This window comes from Salvelinus sp. IW2-2015, linkage group LG18 (assembly GCF_002910315.2).
Source record: "Salvelinus sp. IW2-2015 linkage group LG18, ASM291031v2, whole genome shotgun sequence".
NCBI classification, from domain to species: Eukaryota; Metazoa; Chordata; class Actinopteri; order Salmoniformes; family Salmonidae; genus Salvelinus; species Salvelinus sp. IW2-2015.
In genome coordinates, this window is record NC_036858.1 from 20,798,682 (window position 1) to 20,818,630 (window position 19,949).

A 19,949-nucleotide genomic window follows, 5' to 3' on the forward strand; every position below is an offset into this window, starting at 1 on the left:
CTCTCTCTCTCTCCCAGTCACTCTTTCTCTCTCTCGCTCTCTCACGCTTCTCTCTCTCTTTCTCTCTCTCCCACTCACTCTTTTCTCTCTCTCGCTCTCTCCACGCTTCTTCTCTCTCTTTCTCTCTCTCGCTCTCTCACGCTTTCTCTCTCTCTCTCTCTGTCTCTTTAACCCCCCTTTCTCTATCCACCTCTTCGAGACAAGAGTCCCCTGCAGACGGCATCTCTCTTCAAACCCCCCCCCCCACCCCTCCTCTCTCTCTCTCTCTCTCTCTCTCTATCTTAACCTGTCTAAACTCTCCATCTCCCTCTATGTTACTCTCTCCTTTGCACACGTAGTATTGTCAACAGAGCCAGAGAACAAGGGAGAGGGGTGAACGAGGGAATAAAATTGTGCAAAGAGGAGTAAATTAATGTTTTTTTCCGTCTCAGAAGTACACATCTTTCACCACATCCTTTGGTGAGTTTACATATTTGAATAATTTTGTGCCATGAAAAACCAATCAAATCAAATGTCGGTAGGTTTCGTGGCTATAGCAAAGATTTAAGGGAAGGGTTGAGGAGAGAAACAACTTAGTGACACATCAGATGAACAGACATTGAAAGTAAAAATACAGAATAATACAGCGACAGAGGGTAGAGTTAAGGAGTTTTGGTTGAAGCACTTTCGGGAATCTTTCGGCAACCAAAGCAGTAAGACCTCTGACTTTGGCTTGGCGTGTCAGGGTTGGAGAAAACAGGCTCTTATTGTTCCCTGCATACTGTGCCTTTGCACCTGTCTGTTACATGAATTGATGCAGTGTTAGGATTTACAGAAGAGGGCACAAGAATAGTTATACTATATGCATATAAAATGGAAATGTTTGTGTACAGACAAAGATATATGCCAGTGTGTTTGCATCAATTATTTTCACCACTGATATGAGTGGGTTTAGAAGTGGGTTTAGTGGTGACTTCTCAAGAAAAGACACTAAGTGTGTGTGTGTGTGTGTGTGTGTACTTAGAAGTTATTATGATGGAGCTAAAAGCAAGAAGCAGAATACATGTAATTCCTCTCAGAGTGGGTTCTAATGTACCGTGTGGTTGCCTGTGGTATACTAGCATATGAAGGTACAACTCACGTGTTATGACAGTGTGCCTATAACTAACTCCATTTCTGTCTGTCATCATGAGGCTAATACGCCACAATGCTGGCCATGTCTCTGAACTCGTGTGATATCAACCCCCCTTCTTTCTCTTCTCTTCCCACCCCAGCTTTTCCAGTCTCTAAGGGAAGGAGAGAGAGGTGAGGGTCAAGGGTGAGGCGAGAAGCGAGAGAGGGCTGGAAGAGGGAAGAGCTCGGGTTAAGATGTTTGGTGTTCCTATTTCTGGCAGAGGGGGAGAACGTATCATGTATGAGAAGTTAACCATAATGAACCTGCAAAGTGGCTTGAACTGGACTGAGCCTAACAACTGGTACCATGACCTGACCACAGTACAAACACAACACAGCACAGGTGAGTTGAAATTCAACYCATTCATCTAAGGAATGATTCATAGGACAATGTACCAATTAACATATCAACCTATTGCACAACCCTATGAAATGCTGTCTCGTTTTCATGGTCATTGCCTTAGAATTCTTAACCGACTCTCTCTCACAGTCTGAAAACTGTCTGTTTATTGTTTGTAAATATTAGCAGCAGGTTAATTAAATTTTWAATCAGTCAAAGTAGGAAGAAAACTGAATTACAAATTTCTTCATTTTAAAGTAATGAGAAAAATTTGAATTTGAGTTCACTTCCTGTATTGACTAAAATTTATTTGAATTGACCCCGACCCAGAATAACAATGTGTCAATGTAATTCGTTTGACATTTTAATGTTTGTCCATCGCCTCTCTCCGTCAGTGCCCGAGGGCTCTCTATCGGACACAGACGGAGGCCTGGGGGACGAAGGTGGTGGTGGAGGAGGAAGAGGAGGAGTAGGAGGAGGGCCGGTCGAGAGGGACGAGGGCGAGGAGTCACAGCTAAGGCTGCAGCTGAAGAGGAAGCTACAGAGGAACAGGACCAGCTTCACTCAAGAGCAGATTGAGGCGCTGGAGAAAGGTCAGACAGGTTCAGCCAATCACAATTCACCATGCTTGAGCTTCAGCCAATCAGTTTCTTGATTGAGCTTCGGCCAATCACAGAGTGCCTTGCTGGAGACAGAGCGTCACAGAGTCAGTCACTATGGTGGCAGTGCTTTTCCTGCCTCGGTCAGAGGCCTCAGTTCATGGATTTGGTACTTGGATCTGTGCATAAATCAGAATATTCTGACATGCCTCGTTCCAGGGTCTGTAAAATGGGCTATACACTGGATCTGAAAAYTTTCAGTCACTCTAGGACAGGGTTCCCTAACTGAGGCCCGCGGGCCAAGTTTTCTGAGCTATTAAAATATATATAAATATACAGTATATGTTGTAACGTTGTATTGATTAATGTGATGACTGCTGCTCATCGAATGATAAACGGTTTAACGTGATTAAATGAATCAGGTAATTATTAACTTATTAACCAGGGGCACCATGGGAAAGTTTTAGCTTTATTGAGTTTCAATTTCCCAAATTAACTCAAAGAATATCAGAATATCGATTTTACAACAGTCGCTAATTAATCTATTTCCTCTACAGTCTCATTCTGAACGTCGCATAATCCGGGAATCTGCACAAACCCGAGTCTCACCAAATAAATCTGTACCACACCAATTGAGTTGATTATTTATTTCCTAACAAGATACAATTATAATATAAGATACACAAACACACAGTCTAGGCTATGGATTAGAATTTAGGTCAATGAAACAGGTCCCTGGCGGGCCAACACAATATGACACGTGTTACACAAAATGGGGATTAAAAAGAGAAAGAGAGAGAGATTGAGTGTATGAGAGAAAAGCACACTTGGGTGCATTTGTCAACTATGCTTATTTTAACCCTAACCTTGCCCCGAACTGCCGCTCTTATGTGTCAGAATATAATTATGAAATTACGTGTTGAAGGTCTCCGATGGGGTGTCTCTTCGTGGACCGGGTTCCGGCTTCTCTGATGACGACACGTCTTCGGTTACCGGGTGTAACTCTGTTTGTCCTCACGATGTCAGTGTCCTTTCTCTTAGTGGTCTGTCTCCTCACCCTTGTCCTGAAAAGGGGTCTTCTGAGGACAGCCAGCCATGTAGCTCAGGGCTCCAGCGTGGGAATGAAAGTAGTGTAGACACGATTCCTTGGAGAGAATAACCTGGTGGTCCTGTTGAATTCACCCTCTTAGACACAGCTACTCATCCGTAGCATAGGTTGTTAAAAGGTTCCTTTGTCTTCTTCAACCTCGTGTTGCGTTTTTGGGTTGCTGACTACTCAGACCTTGGCTGCAGCGCAGGGTCACCTAGTCCGGTATGTTACTTCTTAACTCAGAGTTCTGTCTTACTATCCAGATCTGTGCCYAAACAATTTGAGCTTCTACTTTTAAAAATCCACCTTTCCAGAAACAAGTCTCTCACCGTTGACACTTTRTATAGACCACCTTCTGCCCCCAGCTGTGCCCTGGACACCATATGTGAATTGATTGCCCCCCATCTATCTTCAGAGCTTGTGCTGTTAGGTGACCTAAACTGGGACATGCTTAACACCCCGGCCGTCCTACAATCTAAGCTTAATGCCCTCAATCTCCCTCAAACTATCAATGAACCCACCAGGTACAACCTCAAATCCGTAAACACAGGCACCCTCATAGATATCATCCTAACCAACCTGCTCTCCAAATACACCTCTGCTGTCTTCAACCAGGATCTCAGTGATCACTGCCTCATTGCTTGCGTCCGTTATGGGTCTGCGGTCAAACGACCACCCCTCATCACTGTCAAATGCTCCCTAAAACACTTCAGCAAGCAGACCTTTCTAATCAACCTGGCCCGTGTATATTGACCTCATTCTGTCATTAGAAGATGCCTGGTTATTCTTTGAAAGTGCTTTCCTCACAATCTTAAATAAGCATGCCCCATTCGAAAAATTTAGAACCAGGAAAAGATAAAGCCACTGGTTCATTCCAGARCTGACTGCCCTTGACCAGCACAAAAATCCTGTGGCGTACGGCATTAGCATCAAATAGCCCCAGCGATATGCAACTTTTCAGGGAAGTTAGGAACCAATATACAAAGGCAGTTAGGAAAGCAAAGGCTCGCTTTTACAAATAGAAGTTTGCATCCTGCAGCACAAACTCCAAAAGTTCTGGGAACCTGTAAAGTCCATGGAGAATAAGAGCACCTCATCCCAGCTGCCCACTGCACTGAGGCTAGGAAACACTGTCACCACCGATAAATCCACAATAATTGAGAATTTCAATAAGCATTTTCTACGGCTGGCCATGCTTTCCACCTGGCCACCCCACCCTGGTCAACAGCCCTGCACCCCCCACAGCAACTTGCCCAAGCCTCCCCATTTCTCCTTCACCCATATCCAGATAGCTGATGTTCTGAAAGAGCTGAAAAATCTGGACCCCTACAAATCAGCAGGGCTAGACAATCTGGACRKTCTCTTTCTAAAATGATCAGCCGAAATTGTTGCAACCCCYATTACTTGCCTGTTCTTGCCTGTTTTACTTGCCTGTTTCGTATTGTCTGAGATCCACCAAGATTGGAAAGCTGCCGCGGTCATCCCCCTCTTGAAAGGGGGAGACACTCTAGACCCAAACTCTTATAGACCTATATCCATCCTGCCCTGCCTTTCTAAAATCTTAGAAAGCCAAGTTAACAAACAGATCACCGACCATTTCGAATCCCACCATCTACATTCTCCGCTATGCAATTTGGTTTCCGAGCTGGTCATGGGTGCACCTCAGCCTCAAGGTCCTAAACGATATCATAACCGCCATCGATAAAATACAGTACTGTGCAGCCGTATTCATCGACCTGGCCAAGGCCTTCGACTCTGCCAATTACCGCATTCTTATCGGCAGACTCAATAGCCTTGATTTCTCAAATGACTGCCTTGCCTGGTTCACCAACTACTTCTCAGATAGAGTTCAGTGTGTCAAATCGGCGGGCCTGTTGTCCGGACCTCTGGCTGTCTCTATGGGGGTGCCACAGGGTTCAATTCTCGGGCCGACTCTTTTCTCTATATATATGAATGATGTCGCTCTTCCTGCTGCTGATTCTCTGATCCACCCCTACGCAGACGACACCATTCTGTATACATCTGGCCCTTCTTTGGACACTGTGTTAACTAACCTCCAAACGAGCTTCAATGCCATACAACACTCCTTCCGTGGCCTCCAACTGCTCTTAAACGCTAGTAAAACTAAATGCATGCTTTTCATCTCCTCGCTGGACGGTTCCGACCTAGAATATGTGGACAACTACAAATACCTAGGTGTCTGGCTAGACTGTAAACTCTCCTTCCAGACTCACATTAAGCATCTCCAATCCAAAATTTATTCTAGAATCGGCTTCCTATTTCGCAACAAATCCTCCTTCACTCATGCTGCCAAACATACCCTCGTAAAACTGAATATCCTACCGATCCTTGACTTCGGCGATGTAATTTAAAAAATTGCCTCCAACACTCTACTCAGCAAATTGGATGCAGTCTATCACAGTGCCATCCGTTTTGTCACCAAAGCCCCATATACTACCCACCACTGCGACCTGTATGCTCTAGTTGGCTGGCCCTCGCTACCTATTCGTCGCCAAACCCACTGGCTCCAGGTCATCTATAAGTCTTTGCTAGGTAWAGCCCCGCCTTATCCCAGCTCACTGGTCACCATAGCAACACCCACCCGTAGCACGTGCTCCAGCAGGTATATTTCACTAGTCACCCCCAAAGCCAATTCCTCCTTTGGTCGCCTTTCCTTCCAGTTCTCTAATACCAATGACTGGAACGAATTGCAAAAATCTCTGAAGCTGGAGACTTATATCTCCCTCTCTAACTTTAAGCATCAGCTGTCAGAGCAGCACCCCATCTGTAAATAGCCCACCCAACTACCTCATCCCCATATTGTTATTTTTTTTCTCTCTTTTGCACCCCTGTATCTCTACTTGCACATCATCATCTGCACATCTATCACTCCAGTGTTAATGCTGAATTGTAATTATTTCGCCTCTATGGCCTATTTATTGCCTTACCTCCCTAATCTTACTACATTTGCACACATTGTATATAGACCTTTTCTATTGTGTTATTGACTGTACGTTTGTTTATCCCATGTGTAACTCTGTGTTGTTTTTGTTGCACTGCTTTGCTTTATCTTGGCCAGGTCGCAGTTGTAAATGAGAACTTGTTCTCAACTGGCCTACCTGATTAAATAAAGGTGAAATATATAAAATAATAACGGGCGCATGTTTATATCTCTTGATTTGTTCGAAATTTGGGTCACATACTCAGGGATTTGAGTCTAGCTAACCTGTAAAGTTTGGTTCATTTTGGCCACATTTTGGTGCTGTTGGACAGAATAAATCATTAATGCAAGCTCATTGGCTCATAGTCGCCATATTTTATGAGCAAGAGTCTTGGAAAATATTGTGTATGAAGATATCCATCCATCTGCGATATACCAAGTTTGGTGATGACCGGTACAGCGGTTCTGTTGAAGAATATGTTTTAAAGTAATCAACCTCATAAAATATAGTCCAAAATATTTTAAAGTGTAATTGCATGATTTGTTTGATTTTGAGTTCTGATAATTGGAAATCGTGGTAAGTAGGACACCTGCTCATCGAACATCTCATTCCAAAATCATGGGCATTAATAGGGAGTTGGTCCCACCTTTYATGCTATAACAGCCTCCACTGTCTGGTAAGGCTTTCAACAAGATGCTGGGACATTGCTGCTGGGACTTTCTTCCATTCAGCCACAAGAGCATTAGTGAGGTCAGGCACTGATGTTGGACGATTAGGCCTAACTTGCAGTCAACAGTCCAATTCATCCCAAAGTTGTTCGATGGGTTTGAGGTCAGGGCTTTGTGCAGGCCAGTCAAGTTCTTCCACATCGATCTCGACAAACCATTTCTGTATGGACCTCGTTTTGTGCATGGGGAATTGGCATGCTGAAACAGGAAAGGGCCTTCCACAAACTGTTGCCACAAAGTTGGAAGCACAGAATTGTCTACAATGTCATTGTATGCTGTAGCGTAAAGATTTCCCTTCATTGGAACTAAGTGGCCTAGCCCAAGCCATGAAAAATAGACCTAGACCATTATTTCTCCTCCACCAAACTTTACAGTTGGCACTAAGCTTTGGGGCAGGTAGCGTTCTCCTGGCATCAGACCCAGATTCGTCCGTCAGTGACAGTGATTCATCACTCCAGAGAACAGGTTTCCACTGCTGTAGATTCCAATGGTGGTGAGCTTTACACCACTCCAGCCGACGCTTGGAATTGTGCATGGTGAGATTAGGCTTGTGTGCGTGCGGCTGCTCGGCCATGGAAATCCATGTCATGACGTTCTCCCGACGAACAGTTCTTGTGCTGACGTTGCTTCCAGAGGCAGTTTGGAACTCGGTAGTGAGTGTTGCAACCGAGGACAAATTATTTTTTACATGCTAAGCACTTCAGGACTCGGCGGTCCCATTCTTTGATCTTGTGTGGCCTACCATTTCGTGGCTGAGCCGTTGTTGCTCCGGGACATTTCCACTTCACAATAACAGCAATTACAGTTGACTGGGGCAGCTTGGCAGGGCAGAAATTAGACAAACTGACTTGGTGGAMAGGTGGCATCCTATGACGGTTCCACGTTGAAAGTTACTGAGTACTTCAGTAAACCCATTCTACTGCCAATGTTTGTCTATGGAGATTGCATGGCTGTGTGCATGATTTTATACACCTGTCAGCAACGGTGTGACCGAAATAGCTGAATCCACTCATTTAAAAGGGTGTCGACATACTTTTGTATATACAGTACCAGTCAAAKGTTTGGACACACCTACTCATTCCAAGGTTTTTCTTTATTTTGACTATTTTCTACATTATAGAATAATAGTGAAGACATAAAAATTCTTAAATAACACATATTGAATCATGTGGTAACCAAAAAAGTGTTAAACATATCAAAATATATTTTCGATTCTTCAAAGTAGACACCTTTTGCCTTGATGAAAGCTTTGCACATTCTTGGCATTCTCTCAAGCAGCTTCATGATAATGCATTTCACCTGGAATACATTTTAATCAACAGGTGTGCCTTGTTAAAAGTTAATTTGTGGAATTTCTTTCCTTCTTAATGTATTTGAGCCAATATAATGTTGTTGTGACAAGGTAGGGTTGGTATACAGAAGAAAGCCCTATAATGGTAAAGAACAGCTCAAATAAGCAAAGAGAAACGACAGTCTATCATTARTTAAGACAGATGTCAAGAACTTTTKAAGTTTCTTCAAGTGCAGTCGCAAAAACCATCAAGCGCTATGATGAAACTGGCTCACATGACGACCGCCACAGGAAAGGAAGTCCCAGAATTACTTCTGTTGCAGAGGATAAGTTCATTAAAGTTACCAGCCTCAGACATTGCAGCCCAAATAAATGCTTCACAGAGTTAAACAGACATCTCAACATCAACTGTTCAGAAGAGACTGTGTGAATCAGGCCTTCATGGACAAATTACTGCAAAGAAACCACTACTAAAGGACAACAATAATAATAATAATAATAATAATAAGAAGAAGAAGAAAAGACTTGCTTGGGCCAAGAAACATGAGCAATGGACATTAGACCAGTGGAAATCTGTCCTTTAGTCTGATGAGTCCAAATTTGACATTTTTTTGGGGGTGACACTGTCAGTGATTTACTTTGAATTCAAGGCACACTTAACCAGCATGGCTACAACAGCATTCTGCAGCGATACGCCATCCCATCTGGTTTGCAATAAGTGGAACTATCATTTGTTTTTCAACAGGACAATGACCCAACACACCTTCAGGCTGTGTAAGGGCTATTTGACCATGAAGGAGACTGCTGGAGTGCTGCATCAGATGACCTAGCCTCCACAATCACCTGCCCTCAACCCAATTGAGATGGTTTGGGGTGAGTTGGACCGCAGAGTGAAGGAAAAGCAGCCAACAAGTGCTCAGCATATGTGGGAACTCCTTCAAGACTGTTGGAAAAGCATTCCAGGTGAAGCTGGTTGAGAGAATGCCAAGAGTATGCAAAGCTGTRAAGGCAAATGGTGACTACTTTGAAGAATCTAAAATATATTTTGATTTGTTTAACACTTTTTTGGTTACTACATGATTCCATATGTGTTATTTCATAGTTTTGATGTCTTCACTATTATTCTACCATGTAGAAAATAGTAAACTAAAGAAAAATCCTTGAATGAATAGGTGTGTCCAAACTTTTGACTGATACTGTATAGTGTAGCACATCCTAGGGAAATGTTTCCAATTGTCCTAATGACAGCAAAGTGGGCCCACAGCTTGAACCCCAGCATTGTTTCTTGCAGCTTTAATTATTTGTATTGTTATTATATGTCCTGTTCCCATGAACCAGTGCTGATGTTTCCATTGTTACAGTAAGTGGATCAGTGTTTTATGTGTTCGACTGACAGTTGTGGTTCATGCGCTCCTCAGAGTTCGAAAGAACACATTACCCAGARGTCTTCGCGCGAGAGAGATTAGCCAACAAGATTGACCTTCCAGAGGCACGGATACAGGTATTTTTGTCCCTCTTACTGTCTATCCCTCTTACTGTCTACATTGTATTAACCCTTTAAACTCGTGGGATTTGGCCTATATGGATAGGGCTAAATTGAAATGTTTCTTACAGAAGAAATATGGAAAGCATATTCATAATTAAGGTTCCAATTAAAAGGGAACAGTTAGGAAATTATGGGAAAATTTTTAGACTAAAGGTGAGGACACAGCAGTTATGAGCATTTTACATTTACTGTTCTTTTCGCCACATTTGTTGATAACGACATCTTAAAATACTCTYGATACATTCAGAAACATGATAACAATATTCTTGGAAAATGTGGGTTAGGTGCAACATTAGAGAAAAATCTACAAGGGTGGTTTGTTTGAGTGAGAGGTCTGACTGCTGTCTCCAAGTGGCCACACACCTCTCCATAGTGTGGACAGTTCCTAAGTAATTTCAATGCACTTTTATGACTCAAAGAAGAGTCTTCAACTACAAGGTGCTTTTTTTGAGCTCTCCTAGCTGTGCTGTTGAGGAATTAGAGCAAGTACACTTGTACATCTTTTGTTTTGGAACACAGCCCTGCATTTTCCCCCACTCTGCTGACAATTTTTTTTCTCCACTCCTTTAATACAGGAGTAATAAAGGCCTGGTGCAATATTTTTTAWTTTTTWYATTATTTATCTTTTAATTGTGATTCATCAGGGGGTGGTGCGACAGCCTCTGCACCCCTACTTCCCACGGCTATGCTACCTGGAACCAAAAAGTGTTTTGCTATGMGGACAGCCAAAGAACCCTTTTGGAACCCAAAATGTAGAATGGAGTCATGAGTGCATTCATYCGCCTGGTCCGCTGCAAYTTTTCTTCACAAGACAACAGACATAGGCTCATTCTGTTCAGGACAACCCAGAGTATAACGCCATGTCATCTTGTAACTGTACATCAAACATAGTGATCATAAACGTTGACACTATTTTACTATATACTATATTTGACTATTTTACTTTACTAAGATATGGAAATGTGAAGTGCACATTTGGACTCACTAGTGTTTGGCTTGCTTGTATGACATCAACGCCGTATTTGCTATAATCCTCAACAGCTCATCTTTCAAAATACATTGAGTCCTCTTAAGTTACAGAATTTCCRTCACTCAGACAACAAAACATTTGCAAAAGTTGCRAAATTAGCGGTAGGGATGGGGACAACTTCTTGTCCATCACGGTGCTCAAGTTCAGAACGGCTGTCAGTCAAATCCCKTACAGCGCTGTGAAGCGGAGACCCTGAGCTCTGACGTCATGTATAGCATGTTACTGTACAGCCACTGTGTTCCAATTTAGGCGCTTATCAGTGTCCAAATCTACCATTTTCAAACTGTATAAAGGGTACGAGTGTAATGGGCTACAACATTTTGCAACAGAAAACYAAAATGAGTCCAGATAGTCCTTWGCTGTTTTCGTCTGTTTGGTACCTAATGAACACAACCCTGCTTTCTCATGCCATGTGGAAATAACTCGGCATCATTGAGATCAGCAACATGACAGCGTTCATTGACACATCTCTGTGATTGACAGGTGTGGTTCTCCAACCGAAGAGCCAAGTGGAGGAGAGAGGAAAAGCTTRGCAACCAGAGGAGGTCAGGGGGTGGGACTTCCTGTTCCCAGGCTCACGCCCCCCTAAGCACTTCCTTCAACACCTCTGTCTATCACCATCAACATGGCAGCAGTTTAGGTTGGTGATGACTTCATGTGTGTGATATCGTTGACAGCGACTCTATGTTCATTTATCTAATTATACTTCAATTCAAAGTCGGAAGACAAAGGGGACAGTGGTACTTACTAACTACATTCTTGTCTTCTACTTTGCAGCAATTGTCCAGGTGAATTCTTTCTAAACCAATATGTCAAGTAATTTTTATCATGCACTGTCAACAGACTTTTTTGTGCCGGTTTRCCTAACAGAGATTAAGTCCTGCAATCGCCAATGAAAGTGCTTTTTAGTCCAGTACTAGGCTGGGGAACCCCTAGTGGGACTAAACTAGTGGACTAGGGAGACTTTACTTTGTCTGGGAAACCAGCCCTTAGTGAATAAGTCCAGGACCAAAATATGCATCATGAATTATAATTAGTGGTAGTCAAAATAACAAAATCCCACAGAACTCATCTTTTCAGTAGGATGTACTAGATTACTAAATAGGGGGCAATAGATCTATATAGCTATGTCTATATCATTACCCCTATCACATTCACCTAATATAATTGTATGTGCTGATTAGCAGATACCAAAGCAACTTACAGTAAAGTGAGTTCAAACATTTTTGTATGTGTATCATGGTGCTGGAAATGAACCCACAACCGGGACGTCGCTATGTTCTTACCAAATGTGACAATCAGGACTGTGTACTTAATGTGTTTGGGTATGTATGTCTCATTAGGATCTATGCTGATTCAGAGCYTGTCTACCCTGCCCAGCTACAGCTCTCTGTCCGTCCTCTCCACTGGAGTCCAGGTTGGCCATTCATCATTCACATCATTAGAACCTATTGACTAACCTGGGAGGAGTTTGTTTCCTCAAAAGCMTAATTTGTGGCTAGTGTGGCATTGTATTTGTCTCAACATCCCAGCAGAGAGTCATCATTGAACATGCTTCTTAGTGAATAGCTAAGAATAGTGGCAGATCTTACTTCATATATTTTGTTTGTGTAATAACGCCCTAAATTCAGGACTAGGATTAACCTCTGTCTGGCCCATGAAGTTCTGGGTTTTTACAGAAAAAGAAAAAGGGATGTTAATCGGACAACCTGAGAATTGTATGGGTCTATGAGGAAGATGTCAAAGGAATTGGTGTTTTTGGATGATTTACATTCAAGGTATCAATGTTGGATGACTGGTTTCATAAAGGTGTTATAAATACCCCTTTCAAGTAAGGTGTTACTGATGAAACAATATAGGCCTACAGTGCCATCATTATTGGCCACCATCAATGAAYGGCCAGCATACAACTGTTCTACTGTCTTTAGTCCTTGGGCCAGCGGAACAATTTGTTCACTTTGAGGTGGCCAAGGTTTGATGGCATTAAATTGTTTTCCACAAACCCCTGATCAAATGTACACTACTTGACCAAAAGTACGTGGACACCTGCTCGTCGAACATCTCATTTCAAAATCATGGGCATTAATATGGAGTTGGTCCCCCCTTTACTGCTATACCAGCCTCCAATCTTCTGGGAAGGCTTTCCACTAGATGTTGGAACGTTGCTTCYGGGACTTCCATTCAGCCACAAGAGCATTAGTGAGGGCAGGCACTGATGTTGGGCGATTAGGCCTTGCTAGTTCCAATTCATCCCAAAGGTGTTCGATGGGATTGAGGTCAGGGCTCTGTGCAGGCCAGTCAAGTTCTTCCACAARGATCTCGACAAACCATTTCTGTATGGACCTTGCTTTGTGCYCAGGGGCGTTGTTATGCTGAAACAGGAAAGGGCCTTCCTGTTGCCACAAAYTTGGAAGCACAGAATTGTCTAGAATGTCATTGTATGCTGGAACTAAGGGGCCTAGCCTGAACCATGAAAAACAGCCCTAGACCATTATTCCTCCTCCACMAAACTTTATAGTTAGCACTATGCATTGGGGCAGMTTGCGTTCTCCTGGCATCCACCAAACCCAGATTTGTCCATCGGACTGCCAGATGGTGAAGCGTGATTCATCACTCCAGAGAGCACGTTTCCACTTRTCCAGAGTCCAATGCAGCGAGCTTTACACCACTCCAGCCGACTCTTGGCATTGCGCAAGGTGATCTTAGGCTTGTGTGCGGCTGCTTGTCCTGGTGATTGGGTCTGGCTCTCCACCAGGAACCTCCCTCTCTGCCCGACGTCGTGGGGGTCAGTTCCAGGAACTAGTGTACAGGGAGGGGTACGGTCCTAAGGAACGCTGTTGGGTCCCGGTGGCCATAATCCTGGACCTCAACATRGTCCGGGATTTCCATCTKRGCCGCCCAGACCGGCCCACTCCTTACCCTTGGGGTGTCCCGATCACCAGGATGGAACATGGGAGCCTCACTGTGGTGGCGGTCCACCTGATCCTTCTGAKGGCGGACGGAGCGCTGAAGCCTCACGTGGCAGCATTCCACACCTTCTCTGCGTGCCGGAACCAATCATCCACTACAGGGGCCTCAGTCTGACTCGGAGTCCACGGAGCCAGGTTCGGCTYCTATCCCAGAATGCACTGGAAGGGAGTCACCCCGGGCGAGGAATGATGAAGTGAGTTCTGGGCGTACTCCGCCCATCGATTGAATCGGGCCCACTCCCCCTGTCGGTCCTGACAGTGACTCCTAAGGAACCTCCCTAGCTCCTGGTTGATCCTCTCCACCTGCCTGTTGGACTGAGGCCTGTACTCGGATGTGAGACTGACCGTGGGCCCCAGCTTCTCCATAAAGGCTATCCATACCCGTGACGTGAATTGGGGACCATGGTCCATAGTTCACAGTGCTGGAAGACCTGCTGGAATAGTGCCTCAGTGACCTGGAGAGCGGTAGGTGGACCAGAGAGGGATAAAATGGCAGGATTTAAAGAATCTGTCTTTTACCATAATAGTGGTAAAACCATCAGAAAAGGGGAGATCAGTGACGAAGTCTATGGACAGATGGGGCCAAGGCCCAGGAAGGGGAAGGAYTTTCCCTGCTGGAGCGTGCCATGGAGATTTGGTTTGGGCATATACGGAGCAGGAGTTGACATAGTGGGCCACCCCTACCTAGCTGAGAGAGATTGAATGGTGATACCTGGGTGTCCAGCGGTAAAGGTTTTGTGTGCCCAGGTCAACAGCTGATCCCTTACCACCGTAGGTACGTAGGTGCGCCCCCGAGGGCAGGTAGCAGGCGCAGGTTCCCTCTCCAGAGCTTGGCAGATATCCACGTATACATCCCAAAGCACGGGAGCAACGATTCAAGAGGGTGGAATAATGGGCGCACTTAGMATCGGAACCTCTCCCAAATCGTGGAGACAGGACAGGGCATCAGCTTTGATGTTCTTAGAACCTGGGCGATGTGAAATTGAATCTAGTGAAGAAAAGGGCGCACCTTGCTTGGCGCGCGCTCATCCGCCTCACCGTCCATATGTACTCGAGGTTCTGATGGTCGGTGAGGATGAGGAATGGCTCCTTGGCGCTCTGTAGCCAGTGTCTCCACTCCTCTAATGCCAACTTCACCGCCAGGAGCTGACGTCAGAGTTCCTCTCTGCAGGAGACAGTTTCTTTGAGATGTATGCACATGGATACAATTTCTATGGGTTACCTTGGCATTGGGACAGGATGGCTCCCACGCCCACTTCTGAGACCTCTGTAATCGATGCAGGGACGCAGACCCCCATACTTCTTGGTCACGAAGAAGAAGCCTGCCGATGCAGGAGAGGTGGATGAGTGGACAAAACCCTGTTGGAGAGCCTCCTGGATGCACCTCTCCATGGCCTCAGTCTCAATCACCGACAGAGGGTACACGCGGAGGCATAGAGCCTTCTAGCAGGTCGATGGCACAGTCCTAGGGGTGATGAGGAGGGGGACAGGGGGCTTAGGTCTTAGCGAAAACCTCCCGGAGATCCTGGTAAACCTCCAGGAAAATGATGATGATGGAGTACTCACGCCTTTCCCGGGAGACGGGTGTTCACGGGGCCGCCCCTCTGCGCTCATGGATCCCAGGTTGGGATGCACCGGACATCGCTGAAACTGGTGCCCCTCCTGGCCACAATAGAGCCTATTGTGAGGTGTGTGGATCCTATCTCCATAGGTTCAGGCTCTGCCTCAGGATGGCCAAAGGAGGGAGGTGAGTGGCGAGGTGGGCACCGTTGCTCCCGAGGAAGGTTATCCATATGGATGGCCATCGCAATGAGTGTGCGAGAATTGGAGTGGGCTAGAGAGAGGAGAGGAGGAGCTGGGTTCCTACGAAAGGGCAGTCTTCGYCCATCTTCGACCCCAAAAAAGATATATATACATTTTTAATTGTTTGTAAAATATGTATATAAAAAAAAGTGCAAAATGTTGCTAATATAGTACTAAGATTATATATTTTCCAAAATTGGTTGTGTTATCTGCATTACTATAGAAATGTTTTAATTATCATTAGGCATATTCCACCTATTATTGAAAGAGTTGTAGAAATGGCAGACCAATCCAATTATAACCAATGGAGCTGGGTGGCGGCCGTATTGGTTAAATCAGCATTTTCCAAGTTTTATGGTGCAGTCATTATGAAGGCATTTTGCGAAAATGGGTTACCTGTACCTCTTTGCTGGATGTAATACATTCCTATGAGATTTTTTACTGGGTGCAATGTACAGGGCAGGTTTCATGTCACATTTCTTGATGTAAACACACTTTGTAGAATCATATTGCATATAACATAATATATTTGAATTCGGACATCTTTTGGGGGATATTTTTACCACTATTCTGATAATATTTTACTAAATACATATAACTGACATGCTTGGGCCATCATGTTGGGTTGTCCTCATTGTAACACACATTTTAAGGCATTATTGGTCTTATTACACCAGTCATTAAGTTATTTACTGTACATGCAAAATCAATGCAGTTCCTCCTCATTGAAATGCATGGTGGCTTGGACTGATTATAGAGTATGATGAATCTATATAGGTAAAAAAGAATCCTCAAAGAGTCTCCTTGTTCTGTGTGTAATTTGTGTAGTTATCATCTAGGGTGCCATGTGATAATAGACCACATCCCAATAGTGTCCATTCTGGCTCTATGTACCCCAAAATGTACATTTTGCATACACAAATCTAAAATCTAATTTCTATTCACTTTTCTATTGTGCCTTATCCTTCCTTTGTTGCTCATGTTATTGTCTTTTCTTTCACTGTATCTGTGATTCACTGTATGTGTGTGTGTGATTCACTATGTCTTTGATTCACTGTGTCTGTGATTCCCTGTCTGTGAGTAGAAAGTGTCATCCCAGTCTGCCAACTCTTACTCTTGCATGTTACCCCTGTCCCCTTCCACCCTGCAGAAATGTGACTCTTCAGAGTACCCATCCCATATGCCTCCACCGTCCTCTGCCAACTCAAACACTGGTGAGTTTTACACTGTGTGCGTGTTTGTGTGTGTGTGGGTCGGTATTCTGCCCTTGGAATTGCGTTCTCATGCGAAACTAGACAGATAGCTAACTAAGTCTTCAATAAAACTCCCAAGGAGCGACTTTTCTTGAATAAATATATTGAAAACGTTTATGTTGTGAAACTGCAAAATACAGAAAAGAATATACTTTAGTATTCAATTCACATCGACATAKTGTACATTATACATTTCAAGTTGAAGTTGCATAAATACAAAGCACGTGCCAAGGTACCATGTATCTGGCATGATGCCAAACCATATAGCTAATTGTTACTCATATGGTAATTGGCTAACTCATTTAATTACTATAATAATGTGCAACCACCTCTGTACAATAACAAAGCATATTACACTAGAAACAGTAACAAAACTTCAGTATTGTATGTTTTACAAATCGTTTACATGACGCACGAGCAAAGTAATACAGCTGATGGCATACATGAAAGGCAAYGCAATTTGTGTGAGTAAATGAAACCAACTAACATTGATAAGTAAGCAATTCTATCAATAGCAATATTATCATCACTAGCAATATGCTTGAATCGAACTTACAAACAAATATTTTCCGAGGCTGAAGCGTGACAAGAAATAACTGCACTGAAAGACCTGCACCGTAGCGTTGTTTTCAGCTGCTTCTATGTGTGCAGAACGAATTCTATACTTCCTGTTTCCATACAGTCTTTAAGTACTAGAAAGCTCCACTAGGGGGCGATAAACACCATGGAACACAATGAAAATCCATCTTAACCACAGTAATAAAATAATCTGTTACCTTCTAACAGGATGGCAGKACAGTCGGCAATACAATTATATTCTCTTTGCTTTACTTTTATTGGTAAAACGCTCCAAATCTTATTATTGTCTGCATCCAACAACTTTTATGAAATTCAACTTTTATGAAAACACACTGTCTTTTGTACTCCACCTCCTATATTTTTTCTTTCACTCTCTCCTCTGCCCGTCTTTCTTTCTTTCCTTCCTCCTCCTCTCCTCTCTTGCATTCTCTCTCTCCCTTCTTGTTTTCTCTCCTTCTTCCTCCTCTCTCTTTCCTTCTTCCTGCCCCCTTGCTTTCTCTCTCCTTGCCCCCCAATCTCTCAGGACTCGTTTCTCCCGGGGTTTCGGTACCGGTGCAGCTTCCTGGGAACGAGCAGCGCATCGGCCAGAACCTCGGTCAGTACTGGGTCAGACTACAGTGAGAGAGAGGGAACGAGAATCGACTGAGGGGACCATCAATAAAACAAAGGCATACTATGAAAAGGGAGGATAAAACAAGGACACTAGATAAGAGACAGGCTTCTTTGAGTTGGTTTGGCTTGAGGAAGATCCCAATATGCATTAAATGTTTACAAATGTGCTGCCAAAATACTTTTTTTTTTTTTTTTACAACGGGAAGCATAAAAACTCATTGATATGGCATGGCTAGTTGTTCCGTAAGCATCAGTGGTGAGAGGCTGTATKTACTGTGAAGATACATTTTTTGACTCGATTATCTTAAAACATTCACCTTTTACAAACATGTTTAAAGCCTATCAGCAATCAGCCAAACATAATATTTTGTGGTGAAACAAATGTTCCGAAACAATTCAATTCTAATGGAGGCACAAGTCAGGGTTGGAGTCAATTCTATTTCATTTCCACCCAATTCAGAAAGTAAACCAAATTCAAATTCCAAATGTTCCTAATTTCAAAAGCATTGAAGAGAATCAGAATTYGAATTACAGTGTACTTCCCGATTTGACTGGAATTGAAATGGAGTTGACCCTTGGCCACAGTATTGATGTATAACAATACAGTTATAGAGAATATCACATTTATGGAAGGAAGAATGCAGCCCATTTTAGAACAACAATCATCCTCAGGTTTTGTAACAAAGACTTCAATGACAGAGCCATCAGTTTACATATTCATCAGCCAATGACAATCAAGAATCATCAGCCACCATGCAATAAGAGTTGATGTTCAGGTTAGCAACCAATCAAAAGCAAAGACCTTAGCAAATGACAATCAAGAAGAGCCAATGATTAACCACTAAGGCCGGGATTTAATCCGATCTTGCTTTGACGACAATACACCATTTAAAGGTCATTTCTGATTGAGCAGACATATGCAGAGTGAAAGCGGTCTCCCTGAAAGCGGGAACATTGCCTTTAAAAGGTGCATTGTCGCCAAAACGTGATCGGATTGAATCCCGGACTAACTAAAACTACAAAAGCAACAATATTATCAAGAGCAATGGATCAATGACCAACTGAGCGTAACCAAATATTACATAGCACTCAATCAATCATTCATAAACATAAATCAAACATTGTAATATATTGTTGATTTTATGACTAAACCGTATACTTATTTTTGTATAGACATCACCGTTGCTTCTCTCTTTAATGAACTGTAATTTAGTTATCTATTTTTCATTTCACATTTGTCACATGACCCCTGTGTGTTTTTTTTAATCGTTGAGGGACTTTGCTGTGTTAGCACTGTGTATAAGAAAAGTAATCCCTTTTGTGAAGGCATTTGAGCCCTTTAATGAATTAAAACTATGTGGAATGAGAAACTTAGTTGAACTTTTATTGGAAGGCCGGGATTCAATCAAATCCGCCATAGCAKATTTTGCAATGTCTTAGATTTGAAACTTCACACCAGGCTACCTGTGAGAGGAAGCTACCTGGTAGTAGTTGTAGGTTTTTTAGAGTACCAAGACCAGTACCCAAGACCTTTTTCTTAATGCTATTTTAAATGTGTAAATGATACTGCAGCATATTTTCCATAAGGGGACCAGAAAGTCAGTAGGCTATTGGATCTTTTTAACCATAGGTAAAAGAGCTACTGCATAAATACCACAATGTGTGTTTGATTGATTTGAGCCTAGCCTACTTCTGTTTGTGTGCCTCATTTATCTTGTACTGGAGCAATTTGTCCTGCATCCCTACCTCGGGCAACCTTGTAATTCAAACCCCAGACTAATATAACTGGGTTGGAACCAAAGTGTTGGTCGGTGTTTCATGTGGGACCGTAATTCATGTTGGACAGATAGAAGGTATAAAACAAAGATGATCTATTATATTGATAACGTAGTCGAGTGACCGCTTTACCAATGGAAATACATGTCTTTAAAAATGGAAGGCAGGCAGAAGGAGGCAGATCAGGTGGGACCATTCTTGCCAATGAGAAGGCAGTATGCATGTGAACAACAGGCAAA

The 19,949-nt window shown here is 43.3% G+C and overlaps 1 protein-coding gene across 1 annotated transcript; it reads left to right on the top strand.

The window, feature by feature from the left end:
- The first annotated feature begins 271 nt into the window (after positions 1 to 271).
- On the top strand, positions 272 to 19,304 carry LOC111977602 (paired box protein Pax-6-like). The gene is made up of 8 exons (XM_024007106.2): positions 272 to 459; positions 1,254 to 1,495; positions 1,888 to 2,085; positions 9,561 to 9,643; positions 11,202 to 11,358; positions 12,062 to 12,135; positions 16,641 to 16,704; positions 17,846 to 19,304. Exons 2-8 carry the CDS (start codon positions 1,348 to 1,350, stop codon positions 17,941 to 17,943), a joined length of 822 nt encoding a protein of 273 aa, XP_023862874.1. The 5' UTR covers positions 272 to 459; positions 1,254 to 1,347; the 3' UTR covers positions 17,944 to 19,304.
- Positions 19,305 to 19,949: the final 645 nt, after the last annotated feature.